At 42.8% G+C, this 23,743-nt stretch overlaps 1 protein-coding gene across 2 annotated transcripts; it reads right to left on the bottom strand.

Annotated features, from left to right (window-relative positions):
* Window positions 1-505: 505 nt before the first annotated feature.
* LOC121923977 (E3 ubiquitin-protein ligase TRIM7-like) lies at window positions 506-23,686 on the bottom strand. 2 transcript variants are annotated; one of them, XM_042454975.1, is made up of 7 exons: window positions 23,022-23,686; window positions 12,814-12,909; window positions 11,344-11,574; window positions 5,976-5,998; window positions 4,899-5,014; window positions 3,600-3,635; window positions 506-2,295 (listed from the first exon to the last, which is right to left on the bottom strand). In XM_042454975.1, the coding sequence occupies exons 1-7, from the start codon at window positions 23,568-23,570 to the stop codon at window positions 1,781-1,783; spliced, it is 1,566 nt and encodes a 521-aa protein (XP_042310909.1). In that variant the 5' UTR covers window positions 23,571-23,686; the 3' UTR covers window positions 506-1,780. The 2 variants fall into 2 exon arrangements, with proteins under 2 accessions (XP_042310909.1, XP_042310910.1); XM_042454976.1 differs by having other exon boundaries at window positions 4,899-5,011.
* Between the last annotated feature and the right edge of the window lie 57 nt (window positions 23,687-23,743).

Raw genomic sequence — 23,743 nt, 5'->3', positions numbered from 1 at the left:
CACTCCTCCATTATTTTTTGTAACTTTTGGGGAACTTTTCCTCATCTCATGGTACTTTGTGTTTACCTACCCTTTTAAACACCCTTTAAATTTGCTGCCTGGCATTTTGGGTTTTTGTTGTTTTGTTTTTGTTTATTTGTTTGTTTTGGTTACGACAATGGATGTGACAAGAGCACGTCACCAAATGTGGGCAGAAAAGTTGATGCAATTGCCATGATTGACAGAGTGGAAAAAGAAGCCATGGAAGAGGGTCCAGAATTCACTGGTGAAAATGAATGAGACGTGGCTTAATTTGCAACAGGAAAATTCAACTGGTGCAAATGTAGTGTGAATGACGCCTCATTGTCGAACCAAACCATCGATGCAGAGCACAAACCAAATTATTTGTAAGTGGGAATGAAGCCCAAGACAGGATGGGGTTTTTGTTTCTCTGTTCTTGTAAAAGCAGCCCAACAACCAGCAAGTTTCAAAGATCCACCATGCAATCAATTTTGAATCACCGAGTTTAATCACCAGACACAGAAAAACTGGAAGATACATGCAAAATACAAATAATGTCTATTTTGCAAGAAGTTTTTTTAAATACACACTTTTTTGGAAACTCGTGTTTTATAAAAAATGGCCACAGTTGAAACCTAAAAAGATATCTCACACGTGCTATTTCTGCTGAAGGCCAATAAAATGGTTTTCAAAAGGTGAACAAAAATCTTTTCAAATGTAAAAAAAACCATATTGTGTTTTGCTGCTATTTCTTCTGGCTATTTCTTTGTTTCACTCATGGATCACTGAGGTCTGGATGTTTTCTTGAAAACAGAGCATCTGTGAATGAATCATATTTTGACATCCCAAACTACACGGTGTGCTTCATACGGGTCATGCAATTTAAGACCTGAGAAATTGCAGCTAGTAAAAAACTATGGTTAGTCCAAAACAATTTAATCCTTTGAACTGTAGCCATGATTTACCCACCCCCATTCAGTTTTCAAGTCCTGAACCACCTAGCAAGGTGTGAGGAATGGGAAGTAGAACTTCAGAGCATAAGCTGGCCACAAAAGATGGAGGACTGGATCAGGCTGTCTCTAATAGTGCCCACTGTCCTATATATTATAGTAGCTAACCTGGTGACCTGGGTTACAACTCCTATCATCCATGACTAGCATAGTCAATGATAAGGGATTATGGGAGTTTTAGTTTAATAATGTATTTGGAAACCAGGTTACCTTCCTTTGTTACGGTAAAGCAAGGATTGCATTACATTATCTTTTTAAAAACTTCCTCCTTACTTTTACTCAGGAAAGAAAAGCATGTAATCTCCCCTTAGCAGCTCAGAAATGAAGAGCTATTTACATTAGTCTCTGTGCAAATAGAGCAAACCAGATGTGTCACTCAAGTCATTGCCTTGAACAACATTTAGCTTTCAGCACACATTGGCAAGCACAAAGTTAGAAAAGTTCCTGGAATCTCCAACCAACATGGCCATTCTCAGAATCCTCCAGACAGCATCACCATGGCTGGATGATGCTGGGAAATGCTGGCCAAACGATATAACTTTTCCAAGCCCTATGTAAGCCTCGGGCAAACGCAGAAGCCAACATAAAGGATGACACATGTAGGTTTTTCAAGCATTGTTCCTGCACTGCCAAGCACATCATGTCTCATGTCCGTGAGTATAGGCTTTGGTGGACACGTAAGACCTTGACATGAAAAGCAAGCACCATTTTGTCACAGTGTGTATACACACAGTAACTCAATACCTCTTAAACTATGCATCCTTTCCATTTCAGGAACAAAGTTTAATGTAAGTGACAGTGGAGCAAACTGAGAAGAGAGGAAATACCCTTTCTGTGAAGACCACGTTAAAAGTGAAAATATGCTGCATGTTGTCAGCATTGTAGAAAGACACTTCTTCTCCTTCATAGTCTAAGTAAACTCTCACTTTGAGGAGTTTTTCAGCAAGGAAAATGGGAGTACGCTGAGGGGAGGTGACTGCCCAGTATCTCCCACCATTTTGCTGCAAGGCCCAGATGCCCTCTTCGGGACAAAACTGATTCAGTCCTTTCCTTCGCACTGATTCATTGGCTACGCCAAAAGCCCACCCATCCGCAGACCCCACTTCCACCTCCCAATAATGCCTCCCAGACTTGAATCCCTCGGTAGCCAGAACTCGGGAGTTGGTGTCAAAGCGTTTGGGGTTGTCAGGTAGTTCTTGTTTTCTGCAGCCCATCCTCACGGCCTTTAGGTCTGCTGAGAGGATGAGGAGATGATTGGCTGTCTCTGGATCCAGGAGCAGGTCCTCTAGGAGGCAAGAGAAAAGTGCTCAGTCAACAGTCAGAACTACAGCAATAACGGCAATAACTAAGAAAGAAAACATGTGGGGTTGTGAAGAGTGTCATTCAGAATTTGGGCCCCATACACATTTTTTCTAACAGAGCACAGAAAGGTTACTTGATAGGAGTATAACACTCAGAATCCCACTGGCCAGGCTGGCTGGGGGAATCCTGAGAACAATAGTGAAAATATAACTTCTCCAAGATCTGCTCAAGTCATGGAAACCAACACTGTGACACTGAGTGATTCACACATGCTTCGCCCCAGAAAACCCCATGATAGGTTTGCCTTAGGATCGCCATAAGTCAGAAATGACATAAAGGCACACAACAACAACCTAGTATTCGGTACTATGCACGGTTTCAGGCATTCATTGGGAGTCTTGAAAAGCATTCCCTACAGACAAGGAGGGAATCTGTTGTTGTGTGCCTTCAATTTGTTTCCGATTTACAGCACCCTAAGGCCATAAGAAAATGGGGTTTTTGTGACAAGATTTGTTCAAAGGGGATTGCCTTTGCTTTCCTCTGAGGCTTAAAAAGTGTGAATTGCCCAAGGTTACCCAGTGGGGTTCCACAGCAGAGTAGTGATTCAAACCTTGGTCTCCAGAGTGTAGTGCAATGCTCAAAACACTATGCCGCAGTAGCTTTCTACTGAACCCTATACTGTACCAGTAATATTTCCGGACCATGATTAGCCATGGTTAACTGAAGTTGCAGAGAGTGAAACTGTGGAGAAGGAGGAGGACTTTGGCCCTCTACAGACAGGCCTAAAGTGTGCACCCGTCACGTGCTAGGGGTTGGCCGAGGGTGTACCACCCATACTGGCCTCACCCCCAGCATGTGATGGGGGCGTCTAAATGGCGGCGCTGCCATTTTGATGCGATGGACGCTTAGCGTCCACACGTCCCGGCGCGTTTGTGATGCTGCAAGTGCACCATTGGCACATTGCAGCGTCACAAATGCACCACAAGAAGAACCCGCTTTTTAAGGGTTCTTTTTGCTCCGCGGGAAAGCCCTGTGGTCTGGAGGCTGCAGCTTCCCTGTGGAGCAAACCAGGGCGGCGAGAGACCATCCTTTTTGGGCGTTCTGTATCCCACCATAGTAATATTTTTAGACCATGGTTGGCCGTGGGTAACTGAAACCACAAAAAGTGAAACCGCAGATAAGGATGGACTACTATAGACTAAAAATCAATACGGGTGAAGAGTTAAGTTGTATACCCATAATAACTAATTTGTTTTTGACAATGTCTACTCAACTTCTAGCACTTACCTTTCTCACCTTTCCCCAGTTCGTCACGCAGATTATCTGAAAGAAGAATAAGCCCATAAATGAAGGTCAGGATTACATATCATTTAAAAGAGTTTTTGTCCAAGCAACTCTACTCCATATTCAGTATTCCTCATTAGCTTGCAAAGTGTTTTTGAACATATACTGTCGTCCCTCCGTTTTCGTGGGGAATCCGTTCCAAACCCCCCCCCCCAAAAAAAAACCCCAAACCCGCCAATATTCAGCCCCTCGCCCATTTTATCCCCCTCCATTTGCCACTCGCACATAAGCTGTATTGATATGTCCAAGAATGAAAGGACAGGATGATAGAAAGGTTGTAAGGAAGCTCTCTTTCTAAATCAAGGATGACAAGGATGTATCTTCCCTGTTTTCTCACTCATTAGGATGGGTTGGGGACCCTACAGCCTTCATGTGGATGGTAAGGAATTGGAGAAAATGCGAAGAGAAGGGATGGCAGAAACAGAAAGGGAAAGAAGGCAGAAAAAGGAAAAGAGAAAGAGAGTTGGGAAGAGTGGACCAGAGTGAGAAAGACGGAGATAAAAAGGTTGAGGGAATGAGGTGGCCAATTTGTTTTATGTACAGTGACTGCATTAATATATGTCGTATGCAGTGAAGCCATTTCTTTGTTCATACCTCTGCTAATGGACTGGAATATATGAATATACTGTAATTCAATCACAGCTGTTACTCTTTCTCATCTTCCTTTGTAATTTCCTTGTTTAAGGATCACAACCTGTGGTCCAGGAAGTTTGAAATGTTTTGCAACTGGTTTGGGGGTATTCCCAATATTAATGTCAGATTGTGTTTATTTGTGCTCTTCTGCAGAGATAGTCTTGTTGTTTAATGTAGAGTGTACAGTGACATTGCTGGCATAGGATGGCATATATTACATTGGTGGAAGAGCAAGTAGATGCACCTCTGAGGTTGGGAATGATGTTATTGGCCCTGTAATATTGCTCCCAGAGTAGATGTGGGGATAGAGTTGGTTTATGGGCTTGTGGCAGGGCTTTGTCCATGTATTACCATCTATGTTATGTATCCTGTTGTAAGTGAGTAGTTATTTAAGATCTGGAGGCTGTCTGTAGGCCAATAAAGGCTGCTGTGTAAGTGCTTGATTACTTATGTGGGTATAGGAGAGAGGTTCAGAAGAGGGCCATTTTGTTAAGTTGCGTTGTGATTCATACTTTTTATTGTTCCCTGGCAACACTTGTTCTCCCAAGCCACAAGGCAATTTTGCTTCATCAGATGCCAACATAAAAATAACATGCTACTTTTTCTTACCTTTGAATTTCTTCAGCACCCCTTTGAGGACCACAGTCTTCAGAGAGAAATTGCAGACATGACCTTTCATGTCAGAAGAAACAGGGATAGGCTTCTGACATTTAAGGTCATCACTTCTAGCAGTTTAAAAAGAAAACAGAAAGATTACTGGTCTGGTTGTTGATAGTTTACAGCAGGAACGGGAATCAGATGTTGTTGGACTACAACTCGCAAGATAGTTCATCTTTGGCTATAATGACAAGGAGTGATGGGAGCTGCAGTCCAGCATCTGGATGGCTCCAGGTTCCCTAGACTAGACTGATAAAGTAGACAAAACAGCTAAACCTTACTTGTTTAGTGAAAGAGAATTTTCATATTTAAGACTGCAGTCACCATTGTTTCCTACTTTAATTAGAGTTTTGAATAGGCGATTTAATGGGAAAGGCTAGAGGAGAGCAGAACGGAGACATATTTGTAATGCAAATGAACATTCTGGTCCATGGAAGTTTTCCATTTTGTATTACACAACAGCTGAAGCAAAACCACAGGTTTGAAAAGCTACCTTTTTGGAATATGACTCTTCCAGTAACAGGGGAAGGGGAAGACAGGTAGAGTCCAAAAAAGTAATACTCTGAAATCCACAAGAGTAATTTTTTCTAACCTCCACAAGACCCACTTTTAAGGCAATTCTCCAATAGGAAAAGCAGCCTTGCCTTGATTCATAACTCATAATGTGACAGCCAGTGACCTATTTCAGACTTCTGTGAGGAAGGAGGGGTTGAATGTCACCCCAATGCCTCAAGTGAAATCCTTGCAAGTGGATTTTGTATCACATAAATAAACAAAGCACAGCCCTTTCTATCCAGCACCTGCCAGTCTCTCTGCCAATGTAGGTGAAAGAAATCAGAGACCATCAGAAAGGAGAGGGATCATATTCCCACCCAAAGAAGTTATAAGGAGCCAGGGACTTGTGTGGTTGACCCAAGAGGGATGTGATGCAGTGTGCCTCTGGAACTGTATTTCCATGAATGGCTGCCACTGACCTTTCCAGTGATTCATGAAAAAAGAGCAATAGAATTTGAAAATGCAGCTCCATACCTGACTATGGCACTTGTCACGTCCTGGAAGAAAAACAGAAAAAAAGAAGGAAGATCATTCTTCTAATAGATTTGCCACTGATCATTCCAAAAACAGTGTTCTAGTTTCTTCTTCTAGCCTTCTTCCTCTTTCTTAATGCATTAGATGGCATGCCTTCCAACATTTCACAGATGGAAACTGGGGTATGTGTGACCACGCAATATCAGAATGTAGTCAAGATGGCAAAAGTTCTTCATGAGGAAGAACACACAAGCTAAGAGAGGCTGCAGCAGTGGCTTTTGCCTGAACTACTGGGAAGGGCAAGGGTCTGGGTCTGTCCCTTCCTTTCCTCTCCCCTGCTAAACTATCTACTTTTGCACTTTGAAGTCAGTTTGCACAAATGGAAATAGGCAAAGGATAAAGGAGGAGAGTAGAACAGAGAAAGTGCGGCATTTTAAAAGCAGTTGAAAAGTGGGACAAGAGAGGATTAACTGGGACTGTCCCTGCCAGTATGCTTTCGTCTGGATCAGAGGATAGGGGACATGTGGCTTCCCAGACGTTGTTGTTCTTTAACTTCCAACATTTCTGACTATTAGCAAAGCTGGTTAGGGCTGAGAGAAAGTAGCTCAACAATTTCTGGAGGAGTCACATGTTCCTCCAGCTCAGATCTAAAGAACCTGCATATGAGGTTTTCTCTACACAGTTTCAAAGAGGAGTGTCTCAGCATTCTTTGCACTGTCACAAAATAATGGTTTCTTATGATGCAGTAATTGCACCTCCTGGGATGGACCTTTCCAATCACAAGACACACCTAAAATCTTTGTCACTCCAAGTCACATCTTTTGCTGTTTTGCAGTCACAAAGGACTTTATCATACCAGCCTGCTGTCCCACCATAATCACAGTAGTTTAAGAATGGAAATATACCACCTTGGCATCATTTCTTATCACGCTTTTCCCCGCATTAGCAATTTGATAATCCATGATAATATGATCTGTTTTCTGCACTGTCGAAAATCATGAAAAAGGGGAGGGAACAAGTGATTGTAATAATAATAATAATAATAATAATAATAATAATAATAGATTTATTTATATCCCGCCCAATCACAAAGACAATTTACAACAATTGTAGCTGCCAACTGCCTCTCAAAACCAGCTGCTATGTGAATATGCACATAGCAACTGGCTTCAGGAAGCTGTTGGCAGTATAATCGCTGTGTGGGGAGAGAGAAACAGGGATTGAGGAGCAGAATCATGCCCACTCACACCACATGACTGCCTGAAAGCACAAAGGCAGTAAAAGAATAGCAGCAAGTCTGAGAGCCTATTGATGGGTTTTGCCTGTCAACAAAAAGGTGCACTATAGTAACAAATAGAATGCAAGGCAGCAGCAGGATGGATACAACATTGTGTGATAAGGACCAACCCAAGAGGCTTTTGTCCTGTTAAAATTTAACTTTTCTAGCCTCATGTGGTAAAGTCCCTAGACAAGCCTGATGCTGTGCTTGCTTAATGTTGAACCTCTTTCTGGTTTTCTCCGGCACACTACAAACCATAGGCAAGTTGTTGACCTAGCTTCTAACCACACCATTAAAGAGCACAACCATGTGCAAGCAATCCATCAGAAGGGAGCTCCCTTGCCCTGCCCAGTTCTTGGAACACCTAGCCTTGCTGGATACAAAGATTTATTTCTGATCTGGCTGTTGTACTGTATCTAGACATTAATCAATGTCAGATGTTTGGACAGTATTTCTTACTGTTTTAAATTTTTTAATTGTTTTAAAATGTATTTCATTGTGACATGGCCAAGATATAAAAAATTAATAAATAAATACTAGGATGGAGGAATAGACAGAAGTGGAGTAGTGACTGATATAACCAATGGGCACATCATAGGTATTAATGAATTGTGGCAGTGATGTCTTGCTCCACCTGTACCTGCTTTCCTTTCTTGCTACCTCTACAGTGTCACCTCAATCGTGTCATTTCACCCATTTGCATCCCTCACCAGGGCTAGCCCTATCATTGAGCAAAATGTAAAACAAAATGTAGGATGCTAAGACTGTCATTTGTCCCCAGCCTCTTGACTCAGGCAGCTCCTCTAAGAATTAGCTAGGTTGTCATCATCATCATCATCATCATCATCAATTTATGGAGCACCATCACTGAACACTGGGCCCTTGTTATCTGCTGAGGTTTGGTTCCAGGATCCCCTGTGTATAACAAAATCTGTGGATGCTCAAGTCCCATTAAATATAATGGCATAGCAAAATGGTGTCCCTTATATAAAATGGAAAATCAAGCTTTGCTATTTGAAATTTATACTTCTTTTTGAATTTTTTTCAAGCTATGGATGCTTGAATCCATGGATAAAAAATCCATGAATAAGGAGGGACAACTATACACGGCATTTTACAAGAAAAATAACGGGGGGGGGGCTTCCCTGCCCTCAGGCTTACAATCTAAATACAGTGGTACCTCGGGATACGAATTACCCAGCTTACGAATTTTTCGGGATACGAAAAAATCCCATAGGGATTTATTGTTTCGGGTTACGAACGTTTTTTCGGGTTACGAAAAAACGCCGGTGCTGTTTAAATGGAGCCGCGGCAGAGCCGCGGCTTTTTTCCCCATTAGCGCCTATGGCAATTCGGGTTACGAAGGTTTTTCGGGTTACGAAATTAGCCGCGGAACGAATTAATTTCGTAACCCGAGGCACCACTGTACCATAATCATATATATCAATGTAAATAAATACAACTGTAATCATCATTATTCTATCATCTGTAATAATACATAGTCATTTTGTTGTTGCATGCCTTCAAGTAATTTCTGATTTATGTTGAATCTATCACCGAGTTTTCCTGGAAAAATCTATTCAGAGGTGTGTTTTTTCCCTTTGTCTTCCTCTGAGCGTAGAGTGTGTGACTTGCCCAAAGCCACCCAGTCCAATTCCGTGGCCAACAAAGATTCATACTCTGGTCTCCATAGTCATAGTCCAATGCTAAAACCTGGCTCTCACACACATAATTATACTATATCTTAATATAATCTCCCTCTCTCTCTCATGCACACACACACTTTTCTTTGGGGAAGAAATATGGCATGGGAAACTGCTTTGAGCACATGTTGAGTCCCAAAGGTCGTGTTCATGAGAACACCCCCAATACCCAGTACATATGCTATGTATGGATGCAGAGAATACAGAAAAGTACCACAATCCACTCTCCTAAAATGCAGCTCTCTCCAGACATGAATGTTTCAGCCTTTAAATAGGCTAAGAAACTCCATAGCATGGAAATATCAGATGTAACCTAAGAAAATTATGGATCACCAGAGGAGTGGGAATCACAGCCAAGATAAAATAGCTCTCCTGCAGAACAGTTTTCAAGGAACAGGTCACCAAAGTGACCAAAATGTTTGGGAACTGCCCACATGAGCTTGCCCATACGGACCACTTTGCTTTCAGAAAAGATGTTAGTGTTTATAAATAAGAAGTCCCCCAACTCCATTTTGATTAAATGCATTGTATGAGGCAGCATGGCAGGGCTGTCATTTTTTAAAAAATAGTCTGCAACAGTAGAGGACCCACTGGCTGTAACTGCCCCATTTCCATACCCCTGGACTTCCTCAGGCTGTACCTACCCCTTTTTATGTGTTTGATCTGTTGTTGTTCCCCGCCTTGATCAGATAAAAGAAGTAAGAAATTGTTGTTGTTTTTGTTATTTTCAAAACCACAGAAAGACTATTTGGAGCCCCATAATGGTAGTGGAGGAAATAATGTTAAAACTAACACTGGGCTTTCTGTAGGTTTTTGATGTTGGAACATTTGACCTGGAAGTTGCACACATCCAACTATTGCTTTAAACCCATAGGTCTTGAGTTGGTCTTAAGAGCCCTTTGGTTCCAATAGGACTTATCTAAGGATATTAGCACACGTGGCTTTTAACCTGAATTATAGTTGGAGAAAAATGCCTTTGGCAATACGTATCACACGACACTGCCTCCAACCCATAGCTGCTATGTCTCCAAAGCTTGGCTAGGGTGTCCTTTTTCATTGATGGAGAAAAACCACCAATAAGCTTGCAACTGCACCACAATCCCATTAGTCCCCATGTGCAAAATGTCACTGCCATGGCAGCTGTGTTACTGACAATCATGTGGGATAACTGGCTCCTCCTCTTCGCCTGCCCCCCCACCTCACCATTCCCAAGCCTGCTGATTGACTTCATATATTTTTTAATTTCTTTTGTTTTATTTTTAAAACACTTAAACTGCAGAACTCTGGAATTCAATCAAAAAGTAAAAATAAGATTTAAAAACTGAAAGGCATGCTGGATGGAGCATTGGGCAGGGAGGCAGGGTTAAGGGGTTCTGCAGAAGAGAACATGGTGGCAGAAACAGCCCCAGTTGTACTATTGTGGAGACATGAAATAATAGCTGCTCTGAAACCAATGTTTCCATTTTTATTAACTAGCAAGAACAGGCAGCATCCTAAGAATGACAAAGTTTGGAACCAACATTGCACATATAATGTAATGTAGCTATGCCTAATTCAATGCACAAGAATAAACATTAAAACAAGACTAAATATGAAAACATTATTTAACCAAATGGGTGATACCCTTATTACAAATAAAGGAAGCACTTTAGTTTGCAGCTTCTACTGTAACAAACACTATTTTGGTCAATCCCATCCCTCCAGATGTGGTTTTTACATCCTTTTTGTTTTTTGCCTGGGCCATGGTGAAATCTCTAAATAAGAGTGGAGAATAGTATTTAATCAAGAAAATGGGTTCTTTAAGCCTGCAGCAAGCTGACTGCATGCATACGTATGGATATCTGCTATGCTGTATATCAGTTAGAGAAATCCAGTTGCTGTTCATTAACAGCACAGTAGATAGCACTATGGTGCTATAACTCAAATAATAAAGATTATTGTTATTATTGTTGTTATCATTTATAAATAAATAAATAAGAGAAGGAGAGAGACTTTTTTGTATAGCGTGAGCCAACGTGGCATAGTGGCTTGAGTGTCGTCAGACTATGTCTCTGGAAACAGACTTCAAATGTCTACTGGATGAGCTTGGGCATGTTGCAACTCTCTCAACCTCAGAAGATGGCAATGACAAAACCCCTCTGCAGCAGCTTGTCAAGAAAGCCCTGTGATAGGTTTACCAACTTAAGACCACCTCAAGTAAGCCATATCCTGATTTTAAAAAAGTTCTGTAAGAACCTTAATGCAAATCTACAAGGTGCATATTAAGAGCCCCCAAAAAAGATGGAACAAGTGGACAACAAATGGCAAAACCCAGCAAAACGCCAAGGAGCTATTTTGTGAGAACTCAACTTCTTTAGACCAACCTGAAAGTGTCTTTAAGTCTTACCTTAAGAAAATCAAGCACAGGCTCTTGCATTTTCTCCTCCAGGTCAGCAATTAGTTTGTTGAGGAGTGAAATCTCCTTGGAGAGTTCTGTGATGTTCTCATTCTGCCTCTTGGTGATGCCTTTCTCCATCTTGTCCAGTTGACCCAGAAGAAGCTGCTCTTGTTCATGCAGAAACTGACGCAGGCCTTCAAATTCAGAGAGGACTTTCTGTCTCTCAACCTCTATGGTTTTCTTTTTTTTTTAAAAAAAATCAAACTATGATCACTAGGCAGAATCACCAAAGAATCTCTCAACAGATTGTTGTTGTTGTTCATTGATAGCAGACTGCGATGTAGGTTATAGGATGGCAGGTTCACTCTACTCTTTTGCCTTCAGAGGTTGTATATACTGTAGAAGGCAAATAGCTGTACAATGTTCTTCCTGTCCTGCCGTGATCTTTTTCTTGTAAATTTCTAGTTATTACTTGAAACTTTTAAAACACATGAGTATGGTGGTTAATAGTACCAGAGTTAGAAGAGACTCCAACCCTTTGCCATGCAAGAAGACAAAATCACAGCACCCCTGACAGATGGCCATCCAGCCTCTGGTTAAAAACCTCCAAAGAAGGAGACTGATGAGTTTATCAAATGGGAGGAATTTCTCTTAAATTCAAATGAAAAGAAAGTGAGGCCAGAACGCATTCACTTAAAGTCGCTAGTTTAGTGCAATTACGTGAATGTGCATTGCATTCGAACTGGCTCCACATTGCCCGAAAATAGCATGCCATTGCCCGAATTTGTGTGTGGCAGTCTCTCATGCAATAACGTGATTAGCATGATCAGCATGATTTTAAGCAAAGTGATGCTTAAAATTCAACAAAAAAGACGTTTACTATATATGGAGCAGGAAATGCTACATGGCCAAGCTGGGTTCAGGAAAGAAAAAGGCATAAGGGTACATATTGCAAACATACATTGGATAATGGAGCACATCAAAGAATTTCAGAAGAAAATCAGTCTGTGCTTTCTATAGCCAAACCTTTGACTGTGTAGATCAAGATGGATTGCTCTTAAAGAAATGCATGTGCCACAGTATTTAATTGTCCTGATGAATAACCTGTACTCAGGACCAAAGGGTACCATCAGGAGATGGCTGTTGTGGACAGGTGACTTGGAGGTCTCTCATTCATGGGGTAGCCATAATTCAAAGTTGACTTGACAAGAGTCAACAACAATATGCTCTACTACCCTTTCACCAATATTGTCTGCATGATTATGAATTTATTTGTTGAGTCAATTCAGAATATAGCTTGGGGGGAAATTTTAACCACAACTCCCAGAATCCCACCCGCAAAATCCCAGCTATGAAAGACCAGTTTCCCCATGCCAATTGACAAGCTAATTCCCTTTAATAGTCCTGAGCTATATATCCTCATCTAATTTAAAGCTACTCCTATTTACTTCTGTCTTCTGAGTAATAACAGATACCCACCAAGAGATCCTGGCTTTTTTTGTCATCCTGCATTTTGAATTCCAAGAGCTCTTGTCTCTCTTTTTTCAAGAAATCCAAACGGTTCTGAATTTGTTCCTGAGATCCAAAACATAAAGTTTTTTTTTAAACAAAGAAAAACATTTATACAGTTTGAAGACACTTGCTTTTTTCCCCACAAGGAGCCAATAAATACAGAAAACAAACTACAAGCCCATAAACAAGTTTAAAAGAGATACGGGGAGAAAGAAGCAAAAATATACATTTTTCACTACATCAGGCTGCAACTTATCATCTATATAAAATACATGTTTTGTGATATACACACTTGTGATATAGTACAAATTTAAAGAATATAGGTTTGACAGTGCTGAGGTTAAAGCAGAGGTCTCTAAACCCAGAGTTCTGAGTTCAAATGTTAGTGAAATCTTAAACTGAGGAAGCTGCAGAGAGTTAATGCTCTAAAGAAAGGCAGCAAATTCTCCCACTTGCAGGCACCTGGAATTGGGAAAAACTCCTGTCTGAAATTGGACAGACCACCAGCAGGCAGTGCAGCAGCAAACAATACTGAGCTAATAAGACCAGTTTATCACTCAGCATAAATAAAGCCTACTTCCTAGATTCCTAATTTAAAGGAGTTGCAACCGCACCTGGCTTCATGTATCACAAATAAGGTGGAAAAGGTCTCAAGTACAGGTGGAACAGAGATGAACTTTTTATTTCTCCTATTATATTGCATTATAGGCCAAAATTTCAGGGAGGGATGGAATAGCTGTGTTAGTCTGTTGCAAAAAACAAATAAGTCTTGTGGCACCTTAAATACTTACAAGAGCTATTTGGTGTGAGATTTTAGATTGCAGGCCAATGGTTATTCCAGCTCAGACATCAGAAGGGCTGCCAGGCCCAGGAAAACCCAGAGAAGTGAAGACAATCATCAGCCACCCAAAGGGAAGGTATTTTTACCATACATCAAAGGAGTCACACAGAATAGGCAAAGTGGTGAGGAAGCACAACCTGTAAATGGCTTACAAACCGACCAAAAAAAATCCAGCAAATGCTTCGCTCAACCAAGGACCAGAGAGACCCTCTCACAGCTGCAAGAGTTTACCGCAACCATGCAGCTGCAGACAAGTCTACATAGGGACCACCAAACGCAGTATGCAAACAAGGAACACAAGAGACACTGCAGACTGGGCCATCCAGAAAAATCAGCAGTAGCAGAACATGCCACAAACCATCCTGGGCATAAAATACTGTTTGAAAACACTGAAGTTCTGGACCATGCCAACCACTACCAGGTCAGGATGCACAGGGAAGCCATTGAAATCCACAAACACTTGGACAATTTCAACAGGAAAGAGGAATTCCTTAAAGTAAACAAGGATTGGCTACCAGTCCTGAAAGATAGCAAGACAAAGGAGTTTATCGCACACGCGTTTGTAAACGATCCGAGGTCTGTACGGTAACGGAACGGAACGGATTTTATCGCACAGCCTCGTTACCAACATGTTTACAGTGCGTACCCGTTCCGTTCCGTTCGCGTAAAATGTCCCCAACGATTTGTTTCCGTCCTCCCTCTCCAGTAAACGTTATGAGAACGGAAAATCCCCCCGTGTGCGATATCCTACGCGTTCCAATTCCATCCCCGTCCAGTCCCTACAGTAACGATGGTCCAGCATGACATCTTTCCTATACCTGGTCCCCTTGCAAGATGTTTTAACGACTTTCATCAGTGAAAATTATAGAACATGTAAGCATGTTTGTATATGAAAAAAAAAAACCAGGAAACTGTGTTTGGTAACGATCTCGGGTAGGTATGTTAGGTTTTGAATAATTGTCCCGCTGCAACAAGACAACTGAAGACCTAAAGTAAGCCATGACTTAGGACCTAAAATGTCCAACATTTTGTGCTTTAGTTTGGTGCTGCATTTGTCCTACTGTTTGTTCTACATTTTGTCCTACATTTATTCCCTGGCAATAGTGCACTATAATGGCAACATTATGGTAGCTTTGCCTGAAATATCCAATTAATTCAGGGACAAATGAAAGAACAAAGCTATGGAGAAAATCTACTTTGTAACCACCATCTCTGCGGTGATGGAAAGGTAGATAGTCATTCCAGCAGATCTGTGGGGGGAACGTCCTCTGCATACATGAGCTCAGCAAGGGCATGCCTGAGAGCTATTTTTCTAAAATGCAAGCGGTAAAACAGTGCCCTCCTTCTTCTCCATTCCCGCTCCATAAACAGGTAATGGGCAATGACATGGAGAAGAACCAATACATGGGAATCCATGTCAACAGGGAATAAGGAGGGAAAGAGAATAACCCAAGCTCCCTTTCGAAACCGCTCGCCAATTTTTTCCTGAACTGCGCATGTGCAAAGACGGGGTGTTCGGGGCGTCATCGGGATGCGACCCGGCTGTGTGGTGAAATTCATTCACAGCGAGGTCCACAAACGACAACAGGTCGTTCTATCGAAAAGCGGAGTGCGATAGCGATCGTTCTTGTTGCGATCGCATAACGCTGACAACACTTAATGCGATAGCGTTCGTCGTCAGCCCGTTTCCTGATCTGTCCGGCTTGTAGACATGAACGGAACGGGAAAACTGTAAGTGCGATAAGGTCCAAAGACTCAACAAATGCAAGTGGGAAATCCCCCAGCAGACAATGAGCACTATCAAGCAGACATCAATCTTCTTTTGCAGACCCTCCACCCTGAGGCCTGCCATTAGCAACAAAAACAATATACATGCAAATTCACGCCTGCCTTTCCAGGTCACATTTTATATATACCCAAGTCCTTTCCAGACAAACATTCTCTGAAGATGCTAGCCATAGATGCTGGCAAAACATCAGGAAGAAACTTTTCTGGAACATGGCCACATAGCCCCAAAAACCCACAAAAAACTATGGATGCCGGCCATGAAAGCCTTTGACTTTACATTGCATCTACACTGCATAAATAATTCAGTATGACAGCACTTGAACTGTTATGTTAAAACAGCAATGACGTGAAAATAAAGTGAATGGAAAGTTGGCAAAAACGACACCTTTTTTTACTTTCCGGAACATTAGTTTGCTTTATTTTTGCATTATTACTGTTTGATGCAAACACATCTGAAAAAAATCCCACATTGCAGTTTTTTTCTACATTTAAAATCCCGTTTCTGAGCGGGATTCGTCTAGTGTGATAAGGCTATATGGGACATTGGTAACTGTATGAGGCAGATGGCAGGTTGTGTAAGAGATACAAGAGAGTCTTTCCCATCTCCAGGATTATATCATAGCAGTTTGGAGAGCTGGGGTGCATCTACATGACAGAAATAATGCACTTTGACATGACTAAGTGTTGTAGCTCCATCCTATGGAACTTTGAGATTTGTAGTTTTACAAGGTGCCAAGATTCTGTAGGATGGAACCATGGCAGTTAAAGTGCTGTAAAACTGCATTATTTCTACAGTGTAGATGCACCCTTTGTGATCATATATGGGCATAAAGGGTCTGGGTGCCAAATATCATACCTAAGATCTCAAGGAGGCCAAAGCAGAGGAAAGTAATACAGTTGCTGGCCTGCAGCTCCATCTGGCACCTGATGAGGATTTGCTGCCTCTCACATATAATTTCTAAAATTAGATATTTCTGGCCTCAGGACTGCCTCAAAGCTATGGCTTTAGACTTGGAAGAGGAAGCACCTATCCTTACATATGTGACTATCACACCAATGCTTAGTGCAGGCAGTCCTATTGTCTCTTCTTTTTTATTCTGATGCATGTCCAAAGTTTTAATACGGATGCTAGAAAATTTTATTGATTTTTAATTATAGTTTATCTTTCCTCCAATGAGCCTGAAGCAGTGTTCACTGCACTATTCTACCCCATTTTACCCTCATAACAACCCAGTGAGGTAGGTCATTTTGAAGAAGAAAAAACTAGCCTAAGGTTTTTCTGAGGGTTGCATGGCTCAATATGAACTTGAAGCTGGATCTCCCAAGTGCATATCAGGATGGAAATCATGTGGTCCTGCAAATGTTACTGGACTCCAATTCCCAGAATTGCTAAGCATTATTTATGCTAACTGGGGCTGCTGGGATTTGCAGTCGAACAACACCTGGAGTGAGGCGTGTTTTCCTCCTCTCCACTAGTTAATATATCTAAAATTATTAATGAGGACAAACAAAAACTAGGAGAGACTTCAGCAGTTGGCTTTTGCCTATGTGTTCTGGGAAGGGCAGGATTCTGCCCTCTTCTCTTCCTGCTGCAGATTTAATTCAGTGCAAACCACTTTGAACTCAGCTTGCTGGAACTGATGTAAGCTGAGGATAAAGGGGAAAAAGGGGAGAAAGAGAAAGAAACCAAAACATTTTAAAAGTAGCTGAAAAGTGGGGTCACAGAGAATTAATTGGGACTGTCCCTGCCAGATTGTGACACTTTGGGAGTATGTCTGCATCATAATTCCTTGTATGCAGGGGGTGGAAACAAATCAGAAACAGTGCTCCCCTCAAATTTGGAATCCTTCCCCAGCTGCATTCAAAATAAAAATCAAAACATCAAGAGATCCAGCATGGTGTGATCTGGGTGTTGGACTAGGAGTGCATCTGAATCTACACTGTAGAAACGATGCACTTTGACACAACTTTAAATGCCGCGGCTCCATCTTACTGACTCCTGAGATTTGTAGTTTTGTAAGGCAATAGCACTCTATAATTTCCAGGATTCTATAGGACGGAACTGCAGCACTTAAACTTAAACAGTGCCAAACTGTGTTATTTCTACAGTGTAGATGTGCCCTAGGATACTGGGAAATGAAATCTCCACTCGGAAACCCACTGGTCAATGCACGGTGATCTTGGGCAAGTCATGGTCTCTTAGCCTCAGAGGAAGGCAAAGATTGAACTCCCTCTGAACAAATTCTGCCAAGAAACCCCCTAATAGGTTCACCTTAGGTTTTCCATAAGTCAAAGATGAATTGAAGGCATGAGATCCAGCTGCACATCCCCCACATGAAACCTGGTGATGCATAAACTATACTTCCTCCACATGAAACCTGGTGATGCATAAACCTGAATGAGTCACTATGCATGTGTGCATGTGGTTATCGGATCATGCATGGAAGGGGAGGTTTGCAGAGGTGCTCAGGAAGAGCTCTAGCATTGCTAGTGTTCCCCAAGTCAAGTCAAGTTCTAGGGGTGCCCAGACCATCTGCTCTACAGCTCTACCACGTTTATCAGCTGCAGGTTCTATTTTAAGCAACTATTTTCACCACCAGTGACATAAAGAGCAACAGTCTCAGCTCCTGTCCTCCAGAGAACCAGGGTCAGCCTGGGATCTTATTCCCACTTTGGGAAGCCTCCCTCCCAGAAATAGATCAGGAGTTTAATTACTTGTTTAACCTTTTCTTGCCTGACAAGCTCAGTCTCCACAGATGAATGACTGCAAAGAAAGTCTGTGGTCGAACAGAGAGCAAGATTCCATTCATCTTTGGAATTCGATGGCTGCTGCTACATTGCAGAAATAATACAGGTTGACACCATTTTAACATCCGTGGCTCAATGCTATGGGATTATGAGATTTGCAGTTTCTTGGGGGCACCAGAGCTCTCAATAATAATAATAATAATAATAATAATAATAATAATAATAAATTTTATTTATATGTCACCTTTCCCATAGGATCAAGGAGGCTCACATTAGATAAAACATAACAACAATTAACAGGGAAGGCAACATATTTCACAAAACTACAAACCCCAGAATTCCACAACATTGAGTCACAATAGTTTAGTTTCAAACTGCTTTATTTCTGCAGTGCGGATACACCCTATATCCTAAACTTGCAGCCTTTGTTTTTTTCTGTCACTTCTGACCTTGTGTGTTGAACAGATGCAGGGGTGCCTGGCCTTTTTTCACACCATGTTTCTTACAATATTTATATACTGCTTTCTGGAAGTTGGGGGGAAATCCACAAGGTAGTTATCCAGTGACCATGCTAAAAATTTTGTGCCATGAAGAGCTTCAACTGGCTGACTCCTGCATTGACACACTGCACAGGAGCAGCCCGAATTGTTTTTCAGGACAACTACGGTAACAATCCTACATTTTTGTTAGTTTAGAATACAATAATATTATTCACAAGGGCACACACAACAAAGGGGCACCTTGAAGGCTAACAGATTACAGTGGACCCTTGTTATATGCTGGGGTTTGGTTCCAAGATCCCCTGTGTATAGGGTTGCCATAGCGCCGGACCTCCAAACCGGGAAAAATGTAGGACAAAATGTTCAAATGTAGGACACACAAAAATGTGTCCTACATTTGAAAATTATGTACTACTTTTACCTTGCGATCGTGGCGGGCAAGTGGCGAGGGAAGCCTCCACTTAAGCGGCTTCCCTCCCCGCCTGGGCCCCGCACGATCGGCGGCCAGGATCCGGGGCCTCGCTCTTTCCCTGGCCCCAGCGGAGGCCAGAAGGAGGCGAGAGCCCCCCCGGCGAGCCACGGCCCTCGCTCGTTCCTGGCCCCCAGCGGAGGCCAGGAAGGAGGTGAGGAGCCCCCGCGAGCTCTTGCGGCCTCGCTCGTTCCCTGGCCCCCAGCGGAGGCCAGGAAGGAGGCGAGGAGCCCCCCGGCGACGCCCCTGGCCTCCCTGTTCCTGGCCTCCTGCGGAGGCCAGGAAGGCGGCGAGGAGGCTCAGGCGAGGTGGGGAGGTTGGCGCGCTGCCCCAAGAGGCCCCCCTCCCTGCAGCCTCCTCCGCCTCAGCCTCGCTGCCCCTCCTTTTCCTCCTGCACGGCCCTGCTGCGGTGGCGGAGGAGGAGGGCAGCTGAGGGCCCCAGGGTTGCCCAGCAACCCCGCTGCAACCGGGCTTTTCCCGGTTTTTGCTGCACCCGTGCCGTGACCGGCAGGTGCAGCCAAAACCGGGAAAAAAACCCGGTTTGCACCGGGTTATGGCAACCCCCTACTGGTATAACAAAATCCTATGGATGCTCAGTCCCATAAACATAATGACACAGCAAAATGGTGTCCCTTATTAAAAAGGAAAATCAAGGTTTGATATTTGAAATTATACTTTTTGGCACCTTTCAAACCGTGCTTGATCCGTGTAATAAAAATCCGTGTATAAGAAGGGCCGATCTTACTAATGTCAGAGTCTGGAAGAGACAAGGAAAAATTTATCAGTCCAACAAGGTTTTGTTCTTTTCTTGCAGTCTCCTTTCCACATGAGAACCAAGGGGCAATCTGGATCTGCAGCTATGCTGCAGAATTAATGCAAAATGACATTGCTTTAACTGCCATGGCTCAATGCTTATAGGATCTGGGATTGTAGTTTGTGAAATATTTAGCCTTCTCAGTCGCATGCCCTGGTGCACAACAAATATAAACCCGGATTCCATGCATAAGCCACCTGACAGTTACGCGTGCCAACTACATTTAATTCTGCATGTTAATTCTGAAAGGCAAAAGTATGGGTTTCTGTTCAAAATAATTGTTTTGGGTGCTTTGGCCCTGTTTGAATAGTCCAGAGCCACCACTGCCTGATCCCACTGGAGAGAATTCGACATGTCAGTTTTTACTATTTATTACTATTATGATTTGTTTTGTTATTTTTTTGTTATTGTTATTTGCTATGTCTTCTGGGGTTGTGGTTTTGTGGGTTTTTCGGGCTATGTGCCATGTTCTAGAAGATTTCTTCTGCGTTTTGCACAGCATCTGTGAACTGGCATTCTTACGAATGCTTGGCTGAAAAAAGTTGGTTGTTGTGTATATCATACATGTGGTACCTCGGTTACGAAATTAATTTCGTTCCGCCGCGCTTTCGTAACCCGAAAAGCCTTCGCAAGCCCGAAAACCCATGGCGCTAATGGGGAAAAGCCGCGATTTCGTGTGAAATCGCGGGCCACGCACAAAATTTTCTTCGTAACCGAAATACCTTCGTATACCCGGACAGTTTCCTATGGATTTTTTCGTATCCCGGAAATTGTACGTGGGTATTTGTATCCGTGGGTACCCCTGTACTGTGTGAGCCTGGGAAGCAGGGTGTTTGCATTTGTTTTGTTCTGTTGCTGCATGGCAGGCCTCAAGCTGGGAGGCTAATGCAAACAAGGATTAATGTCTGCTAATTTGTGATCATTATCTGCAGGGAAAGCCCGTGACTCTGAGTGGTTTCCCATTTGCATTTGCTGAGTCCTTATTTTGCTGTTCCTCAGGACTGGTAGCCAAAGTTTGTTCACTTTAAGGGTTTCTTCTTTCCGGTTGAAATTATCCAGATTTTGTGGATTTAAATGGCTTCTCTGTGCATCCTGACATGGTAGTGGTTGGTATGGTCCAGAACCTCGGTGTTTTCAAACAGTATTTTATGCCCAGGATGGTTTGTGGCATGTTCTGGGGATTAATTTTAAGTTGTATTGATAATTGTTATGCCGTTTTTATTGGTATTATTGTTGTTATTTGCTATGCATTCTTCTTGCTATTTATTATTATTGTAAATTTCTATGTTATTATTCTATTGTTATTGCTATGTATTTTTTTTACTGTTGTAACCCGCCCAGATTTTTCATGATTGGGCGGGCCATAAATAAATAAATAAATAAATAAATAAATAAATAAATGAATGTCCAATGCATGGAATAGGATGGGATGGGGTAGGATGCCATTCCATTTCTTTTCAATATATCTAGGGCCATTTACACTGCACAGTTACAGCACTGTGATCCCACTTTAATTGTCATACATGCATTATATGGAATCTAGGAATTTGTAGTTTGGTGAAGCACTAGAGCTCTCTGGCTTAGAATTCTAAATGCCCTCCTTAAACTGCATATCCCAGAATTCCAGAAGATGGGTGCCTCTTAAAATAGAAAACAGCACTATAAGTGCTCTAGCTCCATCCTATAGCATCCTGGGATTTGCAGTTTTACCAGATTTTTAGCCTTTTCAGCCAGAATGTGGGTACCTCACAAAACTTCAAATCTCTGGTTCTGTAGGATGGAGCCATAGCAGTTAAAGTGGTGTCAAACAGCATTATTTCTACAGTGCAAATGCACCCAAGACTGCCATCAACCCCTCCCCAGCCCTGGTCTGGTCACATTTAATCTTGAGAAACATAGCTTCTGTCTACATTTCCTTTTAAATTTTTCTAACTATGGGTTTTGTGGGAAGACATCACACCACAGTTGCTCAAAGCATAATGCCAATGATTCCACTTCACCTCATTTGAGACCTCTCCTCTGAGAAAGGGTGAAAAAACCAGCAGCCAACCCCTGAAAGTCCACACCATGCCTTCATTTCAATCCTTCTTTCATGGATAGACTTGCTGTCCCACCCATGCTGCCCTAAAATGCCACTTAAAATTAAATTCCTGGTGAAAGCCAGCTTTAATTTTGGGTACAGAGTTTTCCACTTTTAGTAATGACTTCCAAGTTATTCAAGGCAAAACCCTTCAGTTAGCATGGAGAGATTGTCACAGCATTTGCCAGAGAAGAGAGATGGATCCAAAACAGGAAGAGGCAGGATACAAATAAATATTATTATTGTTATTAGTGCTTGGAATGGGTTAGTTTTTGTGTTAAATTTTGCAGAATCTCACAGCAAACACAGCCAATTATAGTCAACATAGGCCCAGTACACATGGGCTCTTTGCGATGCCCTCGTCATGTGACAGCGTTGCCTGGGGGTGGAGCGCCCACATGCCCTGCAACCCTAGCATGTGACGAGGGTGTAACAATTGCGGCACCCTGTATACATGGGCGCCACCATTGTTATGTAAGCACTGCGTGGCATCCACACGGCATGGTGCTTATGTAACCAGTGCGCCAGTGCGCCGCCACAGCTTTAGAAGAACCTGCTTTTTGCGGGTTCTTTTTCCGCCACCAGGAAGCCACACGGTTTGGCAGCTGCAGCTTCCCTCCAGTGGAAAAACATGCACCAGGAGTCCACCCTTTTTGGGCAGTCTGTTCCGCGCCATAGCTAGTGGCTTCCCTGGCTAGAGAACTGTGAGTTATAGTGTTGTCCTTGTTGCTGTGTGGCTTCAAGTTGTTTCTGATTTAGAGGAACCCTAAGGCAAACCTATGGCAGGTTTTTCTTGGCAGGTTTCTTCTTGCCCAAGGTCACCCAGTGAGTTTCCATGTCTCAGCAGGGATTCGAACTTTGGTCTCCAGAGTCATAGGCCAACATTAAAACCACTACAACCCTGCCCCCCCCCCCCCCCCCAAAAATTACTATACCTTGTATTCTTGGGCTGCCTCTTCTACGGGTACCACGCTGTGAGGTCTGTGGTCCCGAGAGCGGTCGCACACCACACAGATGGTCTTCTGGTCATCCTTACAGTAGAGTTTCAGGGCCTCCTTGTGCTTCTCACAGAGCCCATCTTCCTCAAGGCCCTTCCCACCACGCAGGATGAACTGGCTGATGATCTCGGACATGTTGGCTAGCTGTCTGTTGGGCCTGAAGTTCCTCTCCTTGAAAACCTCTCTGCACTGGGGGCAAGGGAACTCCCCCTCCAGGCTCTTCCAGCTCTTAGTGATGCAACTTCTGCAGAAGTTGTGGCCACATTCAATGGACACAGGGTCTTTGAAGTACTCCAAGCAGACGGAGCAAGTGGCTTCATCCTGGAGGTTCCCTGGAAGAAAGACGGCAGCCATGGCTTCTTCCTGGCCAGCTGAAGTGTTGTCTCCTTCCCCTCCTTTAACAGCAACGTACAGGGAACGAATGCTTGGCACGAAACACAAGGCGGGTATTTCCTTGCCAGAAGCCAGCTGGTGTCCAGAGGTCATCTCTGCGGTTTCTGGTTTCTTAAATTGGCGACAGGTCACTCTCTGAACAAAATAGGAACTGTTCAGGCCTCGTTTGAGTTTGAGGGGAGAAGAAAAATCACAGCACTACCAGGCCTCCTTTGGGTCGGAGGGACAAACAGAACTTTCCGAAGCCCTGAGCCCACATGACCAGT

The sequence above is a fragment of the Sceloporus undulatus genome, chromosome 2, assembly GCF_019175285.1.
Source record: "Sceloporus undulatus isolate JIND9_A2432 ecotype Alabama chromosome 2, SceUnd_v1.1, whole genome shotgun sequence".
Taxonomy (NCBI): domain Eukaryota; kingdom Metazoa; phylum Chordata; class Lepidosauria; order Squamata; family Phrynosomatidae; genus Sceloporus; species Sceloporus undulatus.
This window is presented reverse-complemented; position numbering and strand designations above follow the sequence as displayed.

What these genes read in the sequence shown, in the direction of transcription:
- LOC121923977 (XM_042454975.1), bottom strand. Translation starts at nt 23,570, where the DNA reads ATGACCTCTGGACACCAGCTGGCTTCTGGCAAGGAAATACCCGCCTTG. An exon ending in AAAAAAGCCAGGATCTCTTG is followed by an intron (nt 11,575 to 12,813) that starts GTGGGTATCTGT and finishes TAAAAAAAAAAG; the next exon opens with AAAACCATAGAGGTTGAGAG. An exon ending in CTGTGCTTGATTTTCTTAAG is followed by an intron (nt 5,999 to 11,343) that starts GTAAGACTTAAA and finishes TTTTTCTTCCAG; the next exon opens with GACGTGACAAGTGCCATAGT.